Below are 20263 nucleotides of genomic sequence, written 5' to 3' on the forward strand. Positions count from 1 at the left end.
AGCCTCAGATGCTTATAAAGAGATATTTCAAAATCATGTAATTTTGTATAAGAAAAACCTTTTTTTTTAAATAGAGCAAGTAGGTAATGCTAGTATATATATTTTTGTTAATACCTGCAGAATATATACGATGTTTGAAATAAAATGGTTAATTTTTGCAAATTGTGATTTAGAGAAACCATAATATTGTCTTTCATACTGATAGTACTTACTGGCATTAAAAACTTTCATTATTTAAATGAAAAGCTTTTCTGTACAACAAGAAATTGCAAAGCAGGTAATTATGGTGATGCAAGAATGGTAATGAATTGGCTTAAATGAATATGACAACAGTAGCTAGGATTGTTAAAATTAAAAAGAATTCTAGTATTGGATGTTTTCATGGAAATTTATCTCAAGACATAAATAATGGCTTTGAAATTATATAGTCTGATTATTCCCGTCTGAATAACACCTTTGCTCTTACTGCTTAACATTTGTGTAAATCAGCTCATTAAAAACATGTAAAAGTTCATTAAAAACATCATATTGTATATTGTAAATTGCAGTTGTTGCAAACAAAACCATCCCAACTGGAAGACATTTTTTCCTGTTTAGCCTCCGGTAATTACCGTTCAGATAATACTTCAGAGAATGAATGAGGATGATATGTATGAGTGTAAATGAAGTGTAATCTTGTACAGTCTCAGTTCAACCTTTCCTGATATGTGTGGTTAATTAAGACCCAACCACCAAAGAACACCAGTATCCATGATCTAGTATTCAGATCCATGTAAAAATAACTGATTTTATTAGGAATTAAACGCTGAACTCTCAACTTCCAAATCAGCTGATTTGAGAAGACGCGTTCACCATTAGACCAACCCGGTGGGTTCAACTGGAAGACCGAAGAAGCACAATCTTACTTTACTTTAATATTGAATGTATTGAGGATTTATAAATCCTCATTAAAAAATTCAAAACAATTTGGTGATGAAGGGATTTAAAAACATTCTATATTTCAAAGAGCTTTGATGGAACTAATGATACTGTCATCTAGATAGATACAAAAGAAAAACACCAGTTTAAATGTAGAAAGCATATATAGTGATGTTTAAAAGCCAATAAAATTTACTTTTTTGCAGTGTAATAAATGAATGTAATGTTATGAATTTAACTTATACTTATTTATGTCCAAAGTATATTTACTTTTACAATAGATGGTTGCACGCACTATAGTTGCCATTATTATAAATATCACAAAATAAAATTATTTAGTGTTTTGAAAATACATGAATCTTTAGATTCATATCTTAGATATGAATTTAAAGAAAAAAATAAATAAAATTTGAATATTTATTAATAACCAATATTGCCATTAACAGTGAGTCAATACATCCTACCACCAAAAAATAATAATATGACTTAGTATGATTTAATACTAAAGCCCTAAATTGTGCAGGTGAAAATGTTGAATTAAGTTAACAATTTAATAAAAGGATTACTATAAGGACATAAATAAATTAATTAATGCCAACTTAAACAAAACATTAAAGAATGAATAAATAAATACAGAATATTTAAAGAAATAAAACTAATTTTCATGTTTCCTTAAATCATAATACCAGCATATAAAAAAAAGTTAACTCTACTGTAAACTGTAAATTTTACAGAAACCCATTATAAAATGGGTTTCAAAAGTAACAGGAAAAATAATTAATAATAAGAAATTTAATTCTAACATTTATAACAATAAAATATTTTTCTCTATTATATAAAATATAATGAGAAAATTTTTACATAGGAATTATGAACAGAAACTTTTAGAAAATGTTTCAGGAACTTTTTTAATTATATAAAACATCAAACAAAAATCAAATTATACTGATCATATTAAAGATTAGCAAATATTTTCAAGTGTAGAAAACATGTCACTTTTAGAAAAAAATAGTAACTAATTTAAATTTTGTATTTTGAATAAAATACCAAGATAGCAAACATCTATCTCTATTATTTTTAAGTATTAATTATATCTTAAATTAATTTTTCATCAAATTCTATCTTGATTAAGCAAAGATCTCTGCAAATACTGAACAAAATTGATATAAATACTAAACAGAGCAACAAATGAAAAAATGTTTCATATAAATTTTAATAAAATTATGATGTTTGATTAAGAGATGCAATTCCATCATTGTAATAAAATGTTGGATTAATATTGTTGTTGTAATATTAAAATGATTAATATTAAAATGTTGTTGTAATAAAATGCATGGATTGAAAGTGTTTTTTTTTTTTAACTAATGATTTCTTTGTTCATGTTGGTAAAAATTTTCCAAATCAGTAAATTTTATCGGCAAACTAACCCAATATTTTTAATATATTGAAAGTTTTTATACATGTCAAAACATTTTTAGCTTTACATAGAAGTCTTACTAACACTATCATTGCTGTTCCATAATTTCAACAGGTGTTGGTGTGCATTATTACTACTGAATCTACTCAAAAACTAGTATTTCTAAAACTTCAAATCATAATAATGCCGGATGATGAATATTTCTTCAAAACATATTAATCCAATAAAACCACCTGTTTAATGTAAAAATTTTAGTCTGTATTCTTGAAATTTGAAATCATTTTTTTAATATACACTGTAAATTCAAATTTAAACATGAGTAGAATGTGGTAAATTTGTTTTACTTTAAAAATATAGATTTGTTTTCAGAAAATTTAAAATAGAAAATAAATTTTATTTATGTTATGTATTTTTACTTTCAAAATTGAATGTTAGAGATGTCAACATGTTAATTTCATAAAATATTAAATGAGTTTCACTTATTTTAAGTTTGATATCTTTTTAACAACATTATTAAAATACACAGTTGTCTTATTTTTAATCCAAAATATTTTTCAATTTATATAATAACCTTCATTTCAGCCATTGTTATTGCTTTTTAATATGTCAATTTAAAATTGATTTGAATAGTTAAATTGATTTTTTTTTAAAACCTGGTTGGTAAAATGACTACATTCAGTAATTATCAAAAAATTATTGTATATTAAAATATGACTTTTGTCTGCATATTAACTTTTATAAAAAAATATTTGTTTTAGGTGGCACGTTATAACACATTACAACAAAATGCACAAACACTTAATGTGAATCTCAGTAATGTTGTTCTACATCGTGCTAAACCAGAAATCTTACGTGGAGTTGAATTGCTTATTGAAAAGATGCATGCTGAAATGGCTGATCTGCTAGTTGAGGTTAGTTAGTAGATTTATCATTTTTGTTAAGCTTCAGAATCATACTTAAACAGTGAATAAATAAAATATGATGATAAGAGGTCATCAGTAGTTACATAAATTATTTGAACTACATTATTTTTAAAAATTTATTAATGTAAAAATCTTGATGAGTTAGCATTTTTTTATTAAAAGGAAACCATATTAAAAATGATGATCTTTTACGGTAGTTTATTTTTCTACTTTCACTGCAGGTGATGGATGTGATACTTCACTGTGTTGATCCAGGACATCTTAAAGTTAAAGGTCTTGCTGAAGTTTTCCCAGCAATTTGTCGTTTTCATCAGGTTAGTCATTGTTCTGCTACAAGAAGAATTGCTGTAGGAGCAAAGAATGGCAACATAGCTTTATATGAACTCCGAAATGCCAAGTGCCAGGTAAATAAACCGTAATAACTTACAAACCTTATTCTTTATTACCTAATTTACTTATTAATTATAATTAATTTATCAAAAGTATTAAAGAAGCTGTTTAATTTATTACTTATACAATGAAAGTTCATTTTTCAAACATGGTATGCACTCGTATATTTGTTAAGTTGACATTTGATATTAACATTGTATTGTTCAGAAAATATTGTTTCTGAAGTAAAAATAATATAACTGCCAAATACAATAATTAAATCAGCCAATAACAAATGTTACCAAGTGTTTGCTAATATTTGAAGATCAATCATTGATTGTTAAATATTAGAAGAAATAATAGAGATCATTAGAGAAACAGTACGTAAGATTTTGATCAATAATTTGAAAAAGAAGAAAATTATGCATTGCTTTGGTTCCTCATTTGTTAATATTAAAATAAAAATATTTATGTGCTGCATTGTCTGCTGAATTCATTAAAGTGGTTGATGATTGTAGAAATCCTTTAAATCTGAGTGTAAAATAAGTAATGAATTTCGCTGCTTAATGTACAATCTAATGTTTGAACATCAAAGTCCAACTTTGGCTGGGTCCAAATAAACCAAAAGCTCAGAAATTGAAATTACAAGATCAGAAGTAAATGCAACAATGCTGACTGCTCTTTTTGATACCAGGTATCATTCTTCATCAATTTATACCAGATAAAAGTGGAATTTACTAATATAACTTTTCTTATATATTCAGTTCATAAATTGTGCTCGCTGCAAAGATTATACCACCTCTATACTCACGAAAATATTGGAATTTTATAGAATATTCTTTAAAGACTTACACCTTAATCTAGCTCAAGTAATCTAAAAAATAACATTTAACATAACACTTGAAAAGTTTCTTTGTTAAAAATATTTTTCTTAGTGGTATAAACAGTTCTGATTTTATATTATATTGATTTTGTTACAGAATATTATGACTTATCCTGTCTACAAAACTTATTAAACGGTATAATTTTCTCTTACATTATTGATGTCTCTATAACAGTATTTCCAACTATGATAGAGTAAATACGAGGGTTATTTTTTTCAAGGTCCGATCGGTCACGAAATTAAAATCACAGTAAAAATAAAAAATTTTTTATTTGTAACTAGTACTTACATAGTTACGCTATTTCTCTACATAGTCACCACTCTGATTTAGACATTTGTAGTAGCGTGGTACCAACTTTCCAATACCCTTGTCATAGAACGGTGCCGCCTGTGTTATCAGCCATTTTCCTACGCTGGTCTGCAGCTCGATGTCTGTGCCAAAATGTTGTCCTCCTAGCCAGCATTTCATGTGAACAAAGAGGTGAAAATCGGATGGAGCCAAGTCCGGGCTGTATGGTGGGTGGTCAAACACTTCCCAACGAAAATGCTGCAGGAGCTTCTTTGTTACAGCTGCAGTGTGCGGCCAAGCATTGTCATGGAGAAAGACAATGCCTGATGACAACATTCCTCTCCGCTTATTCTAGATTGTTCTTTGTAGATGTTGAAGAGTCACACAGTATGAGGCTGCAGTGATGGTCGTGCCACATTCCATGAATTCCACCAAGAGAACTACATTCCAGTTCCAGAACACAGTAGCCATACACTTTCTGTTGGAGAAGGTTCGCTTGAACTTCTTTGGTTTACTGGGAGAATGAGAATGCATCCACTGTTTGGATTGTTCTTTTGTTTCTTCAGTTTCAAAATGGATCTATGTCTCGTCCCCTGTGATAATTTTGTTCAAAAAATCTCCTTTATTGTGTAGTGCTGGAGAAACTTTAGGGAGGCATCCATTCTTATTGTTTTGTAATGGTCGGACAGCATCTTGGGATCCCATCTCGCACACAGTTTGCAATACTGAAGTTTCTCACTCACAGTGGTGCAGAGAGCTGACCTTGAAATTTCAGGAAACAAATCACTGAATACGGAAATTGTGAACCGACAATTTTCTCGAATTGCATCATCCACTCGCTCAACGAGATCATCGGTTGACACTCACTTCCTTCCCTGACCGCCTGCATCATGAATATCTGTACGTCCTGCTTTAAAGTTCCTGCACCATTGTCACACTTTGCTGTCACTCATTGATGTTTTACCATACACATTACTTATTCATCAGTGAATTTCAGCTGCATTACACCCCTCAGCCTGAAGAAATCAAATTACTGCATGCACTTCACACTTGGCGGGAGATCTATTGTTGTAGACATGTCTACATGCTAACTGCGTGTTTAGAACTAAACGAAGTGACACGACGTGATTGAAGGCCATACTAGAGATGCTGCGCAACACATATGCACAAAGGTTCATCCGATTTTTGTACGGGTTTTTATTTCGTAACCGATCGGACCTTGAAAAAAAATAACCCTTGTAGAACGCAAAAATAAAATATAATTTACTTTTTAAATTTCATTTGGGAGAATTTTGTAGCTTTCACCTACTCACTGTTTTAAGTGCAACTTAAAATATTAATGGACAAAACATTTTCCATCGCTACTGGCAGTTTCATTAGTACTTATTCTCCTCCTTCACCTATACTGCATGCAACTAGCAACAAATCAAAAAATTGATGAACCATAAGATGTCAAATAGCTTATTTCATTGTAGTATTTCTTAATTTTACCTTTAAAAGGTATGATGTTAAGTTGATTTTATGTAGTACAACAAACTTAATTACATTTTAACTGTGCAGAAGTATTATTAACTAATATTTTATGATCTTTGAACATTTTTAAACTGTTTACTTCTCTTACATCACCCAGCATAATTTTTTTCAGCTTATTACTGCTCATGGAAGTGCCATTACAGCTTTAGCTTTCTCTCCAGATGGAAAATTCCTTGTTTCTTATAGTTGTGGAGAAAATCGCCTCTCCTTCTGGCAGGTAAATCAATTTAAATATTCTTCAAAGCTATATAACACTCTAAAATTTTGTGTGTTTTTGTATATATACTGTTGTTACATTCCTAAATTGTATAAATGCATTCAGTTATCTGTTTATTGTGCTACATATTTTATTTATGAAGCTTTTGTTTATTTTCTTGTAACATTTAAATATTACTTGTTGACAACTTCGAATACCATATTACATATTTTTATTTTTATTCCTTGGTTACTTATAATATTTTTATCAAAAACTTTATTTTTAAATTTATACAAACTAAAATTAGTGCAAAAATTTCGTTGTAGATGAAGAAATATCCTCAGAAAAATTTGGCCTCTGTGAATTTTGTTAAATATCAGTTATCAAAACTGTACATGTTTCAATCCAAGGTTAGTTTTTTCTTATTAGAATAATTGTAAAGTGAACACACATTGAAGTTTAAGATGTCTTATCACTAAACATAACATCTAGAATTTACAACCAAACTAGCATTCAAGATAAAAAAATTCATAATCAAGAACAAATGTAATTTCTTAAGAAACTTCAGTTTTCTTATATTAACTTAGGAAAGTAAATACTGAATATCGTATTTACAGTATTTCAAGATTATTGAAATATATTATTAATTTCAAGATTATTGAAATGAAGAGATTACAAAAGAATTGAAAAATGGAGAAATACATCAGTGATTAATGTAAATAATTCTCTATTATCATTCTGTTTTGATGATGATATTATTCTATTTTGTTTTGATAATTTATCTTCTTTTTTTTAATACATTTTCATTGTTTCTCTTATCCCACTGGCATAAATGCCAGTTTATAATTATACTGGCAAACATTTTTCTGTCTAACAATATGAAGTTTCTCTCAATCAAACTAATCAGTCTGTTAGCACTAATCACATCTTTATTCTGTAATGACTTAGTAAATTAGATATTTGTGTTTGATACATTAATAATAATGCTTTTAAAGTTTTAAGGTTTGTTTTTAATTAAAATTCTTATGTATCTATTTCACTTAAATAAAAAACGTTTTTTTTAAAGATGATCTTCACTACAAAGTAAATTTGTACAGATGATCATGATTTTTTTTTATAAGAATGATTATTTAATTGATAAGCTGAATAAATGATTTCTTGTGCAGAATTTTTATATCGTTTAATTGCATTAATAAATCCCTGCAATGACTATGTTTTTGATAGAATTATTTTTTATCTGTTACTGAAAGTATTTCATTCAAAACGTATTATTTTTAAAAAATGTTTTTTTTACACTTTGATTGTTTTAAATATTATTTTCTGATTTTAATTTGTTTGTTCACTACTCGCATTCAATTATCTGTCTCTATTTCTTTACTCAAGCTCTTTAATTATGTATTTCTTTACTCAAACAATTATATTACTTTCTTCTTTTTCTTTTTGAAAGAGTGAGAGGAAGGGGGTTTTGTCTGCTTAACTCTCATCCCTTGCAAGTGTGCAGTTTTGAACATGCTTTATTAATGCTAAAGTAATAATAATAATAATAATAATAATAATAAACAACAAATAAATTTCACTTTTGTAAAATTCTATCTTTAATCAGAAATCTAACTTACAAGTAATTAAATAAAGCATTTTGTAAAAGGTTGTATATGTTAGTACTTACATTTAAAAACATAATAAAATTACACACACATGCTTGTATAATATATATAAACTTTTTGTGGTTTTATATTGGAAAAAGTAATTTTTTAATTGTATTCCCCTAATAGTTATTTTGGATGTATTAATCAAGCAAATTTTTTCTATTTTCAGACATCTACTGGTATGTTTGGTCTTGGGAATAGCCAAACAAAATGCACTAAATCTTACAGTACTTCACCTGTTGCTGAAATGTCCAGATTGAATCCTATGCGAGTAGCAAAACTTGTTTGGATAAATAATCGAACTGTTGCTCTTATGTTAGCCGGAACTGAAACACGATTTAATGTATAAGTTAGTCTAAATATTGAAAATAAAGAAAAATGTTATGTGCTTATTGTCACTTCCGATCAACTACATTAAAAAATCTATCAATTCCTTTTAAATTAATTATAAATTGAATTATTTTGTGTTCATATGATCTGATTGTTAAATTTAATTAAGTTATAGGTGGTTTGCCAAAAAAAAGTCATCATTAACTAACTACTACAACTGTTTTTTTGTCACTTTATCAGTGTAAACAGAAACAGGGTTGTATGTTACGTACTGTTTTTTTAACAAGTTTAATTATCTGATAATATTTCATACTTTTTGAATTTAAACTTATCTTGAAATTACATCTGAATTCTGACATAAACTGTTTCTCATATATGTGCCATTATTAATAATGTTTCTTTGTCTCACCCCCTTTGAAACCATATGAGTGTAAAATTCGTAAAAATATGTAAAGTTGTTAAATATTATTGAAATATAGTATATTTGATGGGACATTTTTCATGTTGCTTTCTTTACAAAGAAACATTTTGTAGTCGAAAATGTTTTGCTTTAACAAAACTTTTTAAAGTTTTAATATAGTTTGATTTATTAATAATCTAAATATAATATTATAACTGTAGAAGTATGTTGTATTATTTTTTATATTTCTTAAGTTTGAATTAGTTCAGATAATAAATCACATTTTTGTTTCTCTTTTTACTGATACTAATCAGAAATGCTTATTGTTTTGCCTTTTAATTTATAATCATAATTGTTACAATATAACTTTACAAAATAAAAAGCAACTGGCATTAATCATGGCCTATTACTGGCACATCAGTGTCATAGCCTGTTAGCCATGTGCAGCACCTTGTTTTATATTTTTTTTAAATTTTCTACTATTGTCTTAGATAATCTAAAAGTTATTTATTTCAAATATAAGAATATTTTATATTTTTAATATTTTGTTGAAATAATATCACATCGTATCTAAAAAATAAAATCATTATTTAATATCTAGTTAAGTTTTCCTGAATATTCTGGTATAGGAATCATATACCCAAATATGAATCATAAAAAGAGGGACGTTGTAATCTTTGAACGTTGTAATCTTAAAGATTCTTTGTAAATTATAAATACTGTTTTCATTTAGATATATAGATTTGAAATATAAGTTGCCTCTTATTTTTGCATCACCAAAATTCCCTTATCACAGATTTGAATTGATATGACTGTGCATGTTACCACTTCACCTGAGCTTTTATTGATGTTAAGAGTAAAATTTTTTAAATTTTTAACAAGCCTTCAAAGCTTACTGTACGAAGTAGTCCAATGAAGTGTGTTTATGCTTTAACTATAGTTTATGTCATGAAAGGAAAAAATTGCATTCAAAAAGGTTATATATTTCAAATCAAGTCACTGTAAAAATGAGTTTATGCCTTGTAAAAGTTGATCTTATTTTTCTTTTTTTACATTATTTTAGTGAGTGCAGTTTATCTGAAAAAATAAATGTATAAATAGATTATAGTCTTTTAAAACAGTTATGAAATATAAAATAATATGTAACATTTTACGTAAAATAATAATTTTTAGCAATCAATTTGCTTTAAACAAATTTCAATTCATAACAATAGCACAGAAAAAAGAAAATTAATATGGAAAAAGCTCAATTTTGCCAATAAAATTTGTAAATTTTAATTCTTTAAAAACATGCTTTTTACTTTTGTGACACATACTAAATGTATACCTAAATGATATATGTTATAAATATATACCTTCAAATTAAATTAAATTAAATTTTCTCAATAAATACAGTAAAAGGTCACTCACAGGTTGTAATATTATTTTTTTAAAGTAAAAATATTTCTTTAGTTGTCATGTAGAACTAGATTTTCACTATAAAAAATGTAAAATTAACTTTTGAAGTTTACTAAACATAGGTTTATTTTATTGTTATGCCTCTTACACATAAAAACTTGAAATTTTTACTTTGTTTTACATTATGTTACCAGAAGGCTATATAAAACTGCTACCATATTATATAATTCTATATTTTTGCTCTATTGTCTGATCTCTTTCTGTAGTCCTTCACAACTGATGTAATAATTTTCCCTCTAGCACATTTTTTTTTTAAACAAATTGATACTATAAATAATGATAATTGTGAAAGATGACCTGGTCTGACTGAGTTTTTCTTCTGTTAACTTTTTTGTGTTTTATGACATTTCTTTGATTTTTTGGAATGAAATAATAATTTTTATGGTTCAGCTCTATTTTTGAATGATATGATGGACACTTATACCTCAATTGGCCATATGATCTCAGTATTTGCTGAGATGATATTTTTTCAGTTAGATTTATTGTGCATGAAGTAAATATCTACTTATATACAAATATAACACATTTTACTATAAATAAGAATTAACATTAAACATATAAATTCATTTTTTTTTCACTAATGTATTATTATTTTTGTATTTATGTTGACATTTTATTTGATATTCTCTTCAAGCATACATATACTCTTCAAGAGTTATATACATACATATACTCTTTAAGAGTTCATATACTCTTCAAGCATACTGCTTCAGATTGATTTTAAATAATTAGTAAAAGTATATTAATTTTATTGATTATAGATTTATCTGCATTTTCATTGAGCGGTAGCAAATATTCTAAGGTAAGAAAGAAAACTGGCCATTGTCATACAATCTTCACCCAAGTAGTGTTGTTGTCTAGTAATTTTATATAAGTTGTTTAACATCAGCCTCTGGGTGATAACAGTTAATTATGCTAAGTTTGTAGTAATCTTGTATTTCTGTACTTAAAGTACATTAACTTAAAAAATGTTATTAAGTATATTTAATTTTGGGCAGCTTAAGTATTTTTGTTTTGTTGTAGTCATGTATTAGATAATATAAAATTCATTAAATTATTGCTTGCTAATATACTGCATTTATTTTTTATAAAAAAAATAATGATATTCTTTTTTTTAACAAATTTTTCATAAATTTATACCACATTTTTTTATCAGTTAATTGAATAATATGAAAGTGTTATAAAATTAAACATTAATAAAAATGTTATAATTTTTATTATCAATAAACTTATTTACGTTAATAAATAAAGTTAAGAAAAACATATTATTACGAAAATATTACTTCTATTTGAAGAAGCATAAAAGCAAATGAATATGATTTTTTTTAAATTGCTAATGAATCTTATAAATGTAATTCTACGTATTGTTGTTTATAATTTAATATATTATTTACAGTCTTTATTTTTATTTATTTCCTGCAAATCAATTTTTTTAACATACTGTTACAAAAATATTCTCATAAATATTGTACAGTACGTGTTTATTTTGGATTTTATACCAGTTTTTTATATTCAGTATTTTTATTCATATTGTGTTACTTTAAATACTTTTATTAGCATAAAATTTATTATTATGTAGTTAGTTCAGTTACATGTTAAATGTGTTTTCGAAAAAATATTGTTTATATACATGAAATTAAATATGTGATGAATGACAGAACGATGAATGGTGAGATAATATATTCTGCAAATAAATTATAATTTTTACATTTCTTATTTAAAAAATGATAGCTGTTACAAATAATTTTATATAAATAGATGTACGAAATAATAACAGTTACTAAAAAAATCAGGTAGTCAACAATGCAATAATGCTAACTGGGATTCCGTTCGCATACTAATTTCACAATCACTAACCAATCAATATTCTATAATTAATAGAATTCTATTCTGGAATCATCTGGTTATGAATTTAAATCGTGTAATGAAAACTTTCACTGTCGGAGAACTGACTTATCGTAATTCATCAGTATTCTAAAATGTATTCTATAAGTAGTAAATAATATTAATAATAATAATAAAAATATGTGTATTTATTTACCATAATATTCATTAAGTTATAATTATTAAATAAAATACACTGCTGTTATTATATTATGATGTAGTCTACATATTTCTGTTATGTTTGTTAGTTGTTTTGATTCTATTGTGCAAAGTTGATAGAATACAGATACATCATACTTTTCAGGAATATATTATTGTAAGCTACTATTAATTTATTGTTTAAATTTTTTTTTTATATATTGTTACCACAATCTGCAACCTAATAAGATTTTAACTAAATTATATTTACTGTTATCATTTGAGTAAATTAAATTTTGGTTTCATTATTTATCTAATTTCTTTAATTACACAGTTGCAAAATTATTTGTATTAAAAACTAAATTTTCAATAAATTCTATAACATATTTGTAAAAAAAGACTATCTTTTAAAAAAGTTAAAAACAGTAACATCTGAGCTAAAGTTGTTAATGTGTATTGTTATTCTATTTATATTTATAATAAAATAATGTGTTATATGATATTTAGCAGTTCATTTGTGTTATATTTTATGAATGCTAGTGCAAGGTGTGGCAGTATAATGAATGCTTTTTTTTAAAACATTTTGCATAGTAATGTTAATTATTTCATTTCATTTTTAAAATAATGAAAAAACTATTCATGAAAGCACTTCACCTTAAAAACTTATCCTATTTCAAAATATAATAACACCTTCATACAACATTGTGTAAATTTTGAACTGTGAATCAATCTCATGAAGAACTACAAGGTTTGAGGATGATCAGTAACAGAAATTTTGTTTATTGACAAAACCTGGTAAATGAAAATGAGCTTTATTTCTCATTAATAAATTGTTTATTAGTTCTTAGTTTTTATTAATTAAATGTATAAACATGAGGAAGAATTAGGTCATTACTGGCCTTACCCATGTAGCACATTACTAACTTGAGATTGTAGGAATGGAAGTATAGAACTGTATATAAACTGACTTCAGTAATTCCTATTGACATAGAGCATCTGTCAATAACCTCTCTTATTGCCACTACATTTTTAGGTGTGCAAACTGCTTTTATACTTCCTGTTTTCTTTCTTAATATATATATATATATATATACTTATAAAACTTATCCTATTTCAAAATATAACAGCCTTTAAATCATACACCATTGTGTAAATTTAGAACTGTAAATCGACAGTTAATTGTAATATTTAATTGACTATTTTGAGACTACATCAGAGACAATATCATGAAAAAAGACCTCACATTTGATAAACATTTTCTAGGTACAGGTTTCCTCATAAGGAACAAATACATGGAATGTATCAAGCATGAAATGTGACAAAAATATCATACCTAGTTCTGAAAGGAAAAATTCAAGAGTATCTGTATAATAAATACCCATGCTCCAACTGAAGACAAAGATGATGTAGTAATAGAGGAATTCTATGAGTCTTTGAGTAGTACATATGACAGTTTTGGCCAATATGGGATGAAGATTGTGATAGGGGAAATGCCAAAGTGAGGCACTCACTTTAGAATGCCAAAGTGAGTAAAGAAAGCTACCATTGACAAATGGCAGGGAATAACCGCCTATATACAACTTCCAATGATAATGGTATATGGCTAATAAACTTTGCCCAGTGGAAAAACATGTGTATCAAAATTGCATCCTTCTCTCACAAAGATTTATATATTTAAGGTTTATATCTTAAGGGAACATGATCTCTTCAGAAGGGAAAACAATCAACCAGATTGATCATGTATTGGTGAATAGAAACTGGCACAGTAATATAACCAATGTGAGAACATAGATTCTGATAAAAGTTTATAAATGCTTGAAATTCAATAAAGCAACCAGTCCTGATAATATATCCAGCGAGGAGAAGAGGAACTTTTGACGGGGCTACACAAACTAATTGTTCAGTGTTGGATGCAAGAAACATTACCAAGAGAATGGAGAGAAGTAGTTACAGTGCCATTATATAAGAAAAACGATAAAATGTGAGTATAACAGCTAGAGGGGAATTTCCCTGCTGAATACATGTTAGAAGATACTGTCAATGGTAATATTAAGTCTGTTAGAAGAAAAACCTTAAAGGAGGTAGGACAGTACTAAGCAGGTGTTAAAAGAAATCACTGAAAACAATACACCAAATCTTTGCATTGAAACAGCTGCTTGACAATAGGTTGGAAAACGATAAGTAACACATCTGTTTTTAGACTTCCAAAACATATATGACAGCTTAAAAAGGCCAATGGTTTGGAATGTTTTGAGGGACCTTGGAATCCTGAAAAATTAATAAGATGACAAAAATCTGTACAAGCCAGTCAAAGAACAGAGTAAGAGTACTGGGTGAAAACAGAGTAAGAGTGGTGTCAAACAGGGAGATGGCCTATCATCTACCTTCATATTCAACATTGCATTATAAAGGATAGCACAGGATATCAGTGATAGGGTCAGGGTGAAGTTAGCAGGGTTAAGAATCCTTGCATTCACTGTTAACATAGTAATAATTGAAACTACAGTGGAGGATATTGAGAAACACGTTAAGAAATGTAAAGATAGTACAGAGAAAATGAGTCTACAAATCAATGTAGATAAAACTAAAAATATATGGTTGTGGGTAAAACAGGAAAAGTAAGTAAAGACAAATACAGTAGAATTAATGGCGACTCATTTGAAAAAGTAGATAATTTTACATTTCTTGGAATAAATATAAATTTTAAAAATGAAATCAAAGTGGCCCATGCATTTCAAATGTAAGTCCAGATCAGTCAAAAGAAAATTAAAAAATGTGTACTGTACTACTAAATAGTTGGTACTAACCTGTGGGTGTGAAACTTGGACCTGTAAGAGAAGGTTGGAAAATCAACTAATATCTTCTTAAAACAAAATTTTGGGTTGATATATGGACCAGTGCTAAACGAAGAGACAGGATGATGGCATAGGAGAATAAATAAAGAACTACATGAGGATGTAGTGAGAATAAACTGCAACTCATTTTAACCGGATGGTTTTGCTACACCTGACACATAAATAACACCCTAGAAATTGAATAGTTTAAAGTAAGGATAAAAGTGTCAAAAGCCAGGCCTTTATAAACCAGTATCTGTAGATCACCAAATTTGAAAACAATGAATGTAGTCACTTTACATTCTACAAAGCAAAATTTAACTAAAGATGTGCCAGTTGATAATAATATACTTAATAAACAGCAAGTTTGAGATTACAATAAATCTGATTTATAACTCAATATCTCATGAGCCATGTAAGTAGAGAATAATTTTTTTTTTCACTTTAAAACAAAGAAAAAATATAGGTGCCATTGGCATTACCATTTGTGAGAAAGCTCAGGAAAGATCTTTTGAAAGCAAATTTGTGTCACTTCGTTTCATGCTGATCTAATTTTATTCTATAGCATTACCTCAGAACAAGCTGCATGTCCAATTAAATTCTCTCATTTGAATTGCTGTTTCAAGCTGGTTGATTATAAGACAGAACTATTAATTGAATTCTAATGAACAAAGCACATAGTATCATGAACCTCAAATCAATTTAAAAATAGCTTTAACACCAGTATCTGCAATATTGCAAAAAAAGCTGTTATAATAGGCAAGTGGTATATTAACAAGAAGAATTGAGTAATTGTAATTAAACTTTTGTCTCAGGTCGCATGTTGAGCTTTTAAATCAATTTAGAAATTTTTTATTATCAACATTATTAACTAACTAATATTAACATTAGCAGGTGATAGAAAGTATAGTATTAAGTATATGATGCCAACGACCAACTACTGCATGAGCAGTAGCAATTTTCTTAAGAATGTTGTCCGAGAAAGACAGTTAAGAAATATGCCTAAAATGCTACTTGAAACATTAAGTCCCACAATATTTAAGTCTAATTAAAGTTGAAAGAAAATTGTGGGAAGTACCACAGAAATGCTCATTCAAAAAGTTATTTGCTAATTGTTAAATGATAAACAGTATTGTTAGAATTTATAAAAAAAAAAAATTATTTTTTTTAATCATTAAAAATTAACCTATCAATTTTTTCTAATAGGCTTAAACACACAAAAATTATTGTTACTCTTTTAGAATGTATCAATCTTAAATAGTGAGAAACCATTATATAAATTTTCTAATCCAAAGAACAGAAAAATATGTTCCTGATCAACAATAAACTGTACAAGAAAGATTTTTAAAAAAATATGTCCTCTCAGAAGTGAATGTGAGACTTAAGAAATTAAATACACTAAAATAAAAAATAAAAAAACAACTAAGTTATAAAAAATAATATCAAAATAAGTAATAAAAAAAATAATTCAGATTAATAAAAAAAAACTAGTAACATCTTCCATAACATGTGATGTTTTCTTTAATACATGAATCTGAACTGAATTTTCAGCTATCATCCTGATTCCCGTAGGGGAAGATTCACCTTATGATGATCCCAGTCACCATACCAACCCTCTCTGTTCCTAGAACTGATGGGCTTCATCAGAACTTCATCTTTTTGATGGGCTGAGGGCTTCATCTTTTAGACCCTTTAAACTTGATAACACAGTTATCAATTTGGCTTCTGACATGATGCCACCGATGGAAATGTCTGACAAGACAATGCAAATGCCTTGTCAGACATTTCCATCAGTGTATTTATACAACCTACTATCACTTTTGTATGGCCTCTTCCAATCACAACCACCTACCATAACTTACAACCTTCAACTATTATATTAACCGATTCACAGAAACACAATCCGTAAGCCTTCCTCTAATATGGAAGGTTTCATGGGAATTATGTTAATTAAAAATTTAAGTACAGGATATCTTTTATTTAAATAGTGGCAAATTAATTAAAATAAAAGCAGCAGCATTAAATTCAAAATAATCCACATTATACTTCTGATAATTTCATTTGTTTATTGCTGTGTAAGGCAAGAAATAATTTATTGCAGTTATATTTGGAGGCCAGTTAGGTACATTTTATAGAACAATTAACCTATTAAAAAATATGTTTATTTCTTTTTTTTCACTTATAATTAACAATTTTATTTTATTGTCAATGAAGAAGTTATGGTTTCTGAGGTCTGCCCAAGAGCTAAAATAGGTTTTTTTTGGCAGAATAAATGCTATATTACAGCTGTTCACCTGAATGAACTCCTATAATATAGCAAGTTCTCAAGATCTTAATTTGTAAGTTTTTAAAACTTTAAAATCACCAAAAAACATTGATTTTCCATAAGCGATAAAAATGCTTGTTCCTTAGCAAGCTGCACTTAAAGGTAAAAATTTCTAATTTATATAAATATATACACAATAAATATGTAGATGCATTACAGTGTGCAATTAAAAGAATACAGTTTTATAATAAATAGATGGATCAATTATTATGAAGGGCGCTGAGACAATTTAATAATAATCCAAAGTCCAGACAGCAGTAGTGCCAAATGACAATACCTATACCATGTTGCATTAGCTTTCAAAGACAATGCAATACTTTTAACATCAGACAATATTGTAGAACCTTACACAGTATTGAATGATTATTTCAAGAGGTATTAACAATTATAAACATAACTGTATTATTAATATGTTTTGGGTGCAGAGTGGCCACAAAGTTCCATTCCATGAAATAATAGGTTAATAACCCTGTACGTTACCTGGTGATTCTAAAGTTAGTCAGCTGCTTTCGTTTACTCAACAAAGTGCCAGGTTTGTTATTAGTTGATGGATGGTTCAGTGAGAATTTTGACTTTTGTGCATTGTTAAGTTAAAATGGCAGACACAACGTTTCAATTTAATAAAGATCTGCTACCAATGTTGGCTACATGAGTATAGAAATGCACATGAAAAGAGGCAGATTATCCAACATTTTGGTAAGAAAGCTCCATCAGTAATAACATACCAGAAGTGGGTAAAAAACCTTTTCCACATGTCGCTCCTCAACTTGAAACAATATGAACATATTGTAGTTGAATGAATTGCTCTAAGATTGCTGAGAAATTCTACTTATGATCTTCTCTTACAGCCAGGAAAAGATCTTTTTACTAAAATTTCCCCATTCAACAATGAAAAAAAATCATCAGTTTAAACCCTTTAAGCTTGCTCGTGTTAATGAGCTTTTTGACCAGAACATAGCTTTAAGGAAAACTTGTTGCAGAGTTCTTCTAAGAGTTTTCCCAATGTTCAACCATGGAAACCACTTTTTTTCAATAGTGTACCATGCATCTGAGTAACAGATTTCTAATGTGTATATTTATGTAAAGAAATTACATCAGCACATGTAATGATGTGGGCAGCTAAAACTGATAGGACCATACTTTTTTGAATTATATGTTAAGAGCATTTTGTACCTTAAAATGCTCAAAAATTACTTTATTTCTCACTTCAGTTAGTTGTTTGTATAGAATTAACTGTTATTTTACAGGAAGGTGGAGTCCAGTTCAGTTGACAAGGAACATTTTGAAGAGTAGTGGCATTGGTAAGGGCTCTGAAATTTGATAGGTGCCTAGAAGTTCAAATTTGACAACTCCCCTTCAGAAGACATAATCAGTGAAAAAAATAAAACTGCTGTCAGAGACTGTTTTTATGATTTTGATCCTTCAACATGGAAGACACTGTTTATACTACATGGGGTAGTTACACACTGATTACAGTTTTATGTTTATACAAGTATTAAATAAATTAATTATAAACACTTTATATTTATTTGTTTACATGGAAAGGGACTTTATAGCCACTCTGAATATAATAATAATGATAAAACTAATGTCAATTATTGAAAATAGCTAGTGTAAAACACTACTCATAAAAAAATAAGCCGTAAATAAATGGAAAGATTAATTTATAAGTAGTTATATTTTGCTGCCAGGATGCAATTTGTTAACCAAATAGTATGCATAACAAGTGTATGTAATAACATGTGGTATTTGTTATATTAATTTCAATAAATTAAGAGTTAAAAATTATTCCACAAACTATCAAATGCAATAATGATAGATTAAAAGTGAATTAAAATAAAATCCAGTGGATTTAATATGACACAATCACACATACACAGCACAACTACCACTATCATGTTCTAAAAATTGACACCACTTAACAACAACAAAGGAAATAAACTAATCTTTTAGTTTTTTAGAAATAAAATTTATTTAAAAAAAAAAATAACAATATATCAATCTTGCTCCATCATATCTAACTTTCTATGTCTGGCCATATTAGATAAAATTGCATCAAGACTAGTAGTTTTCTTCTTTGCACTCCCTCTAGGACCAACATTTTCCGCAGGTCGAACAGACAACCTTAATTGAGACATTTCATCTTTAAATTCAAAATCAGATTTGTCTTCTTCTTCTTTAACATCATGTATTTTATCATTAGAATTATCTTTACTATCATTTAAAGACTGAGGTGTTGGTGGTCTTCTACCTGGACACTGCCATTCCAACTCAATATAACCATCACTCTCCAGTTGAAAATATAGATCTGCTATAACACTTGGTTCAGGTTCCCATTCACCATTATCTCTTAATTTAATATCATACTTTTCATCATCTGAACAACCAATTTCAAATTCCTCATCGGTCTTACCAGCTGAATTCTCTTGATCCATATCCAAATTAATTAAATCATGGACAAATTATCAGCATAATCAACCAAAACGTCGTTTCATGTCAGTCAACATAACCTCAAATTAAAAAAAAAAACAAAACAATCTCGATCAGAACTGAAACGGTAATTAGTACATGATTGATTGATTGTTCTCTTAAAAATCGGTATAAAAAACAGTTTTAGATAATGTATTCTCGTCTTCTTAATCCAAAATTAAAAACACAGCACTTCAACATATTAATATAATTAACCAGAGATTAAGAAAAAACGTTTCGTAACTGGTAA

General features: G+C 27.7%; 2 protein-coding genes across 10 annotated transcripts in view; one reads left to right on the plus strand and one right to left on the minus strand.

Annotated features, from left to right (window-relative positions):
- Positions 1 to 12880, plus strand: part of Rbcn-3B (WD repeat-containing protein Rbcn-3B) — a 409024-nt gene extending 396144 nt beyond the window's left edge. For all 9 annotated transcript variants that reach the window (XM_075355583.1, XM_075355582.1, XM_075355590.1 and 6 more), the window contains 4 exons: positions 3094 to 3246; positions 3480 to 3662; positions 6445 to 6549; positions 8344 to 12880. In XM_075355583.1, coding sequence (XP_075211698.1) covers positions 3094 to 3246; positions 3480 to 3662; positions 6445 to 6549; positions 8344 to 8523 — 621 coding nt within the window. In that variant the 3' untranslated portion in view covers positions 8524 to 12880. The remainder of the gene's footprint in view (positions 1 to 3093; positions 3247 to 3479; positions 3663 to 6444; positions 6550 to 8343) is intronic.
- A 6611-nt stretch (positions 12881 to 19491) lies between these two features.
- On the minus strand, positions 19492 to 19981 carry Pa1 (PTIP binding protein Pa1). Its single transcript, XM_075355601.1, has one exon. The coding sequence runs from the start codon at positions 19977 to 19979 to the stop codon at positions 19542 to 19544; it is 438 nt and encodes a 145-aa protein (XP_075211716.1). The 5' UTR covers positions 19980 to 19981; the 3' UTR covers positions 19492 to 19541.
- Between the last annotated feature and the right edge of the window lie 282 nt (positions 19982 to 20263).

This window comes from Lycorma delicatula, chromosome 2, assembly GCF_047948215.1.
Source record: "Lycorma delicatula isolate Av1 chromosome 2, ASM4794821v1, whole genome shotgun sequence".
NCBI lineage: Eukaryota > Metazoa > Arthropoda > Insecta > Hemiptera > Fulgoridae > Lycorma > Lycorma delicatula.

Excerpts from the sequence above, each read along its gene's own strand:
- Pa1 (XM_075355601.1), bottom strand. The coding sequence starts at position 19,979 with ATGGATCAAGAGAATTCAGCTGGTAAGACCGATGAGGAATTTGAAATT.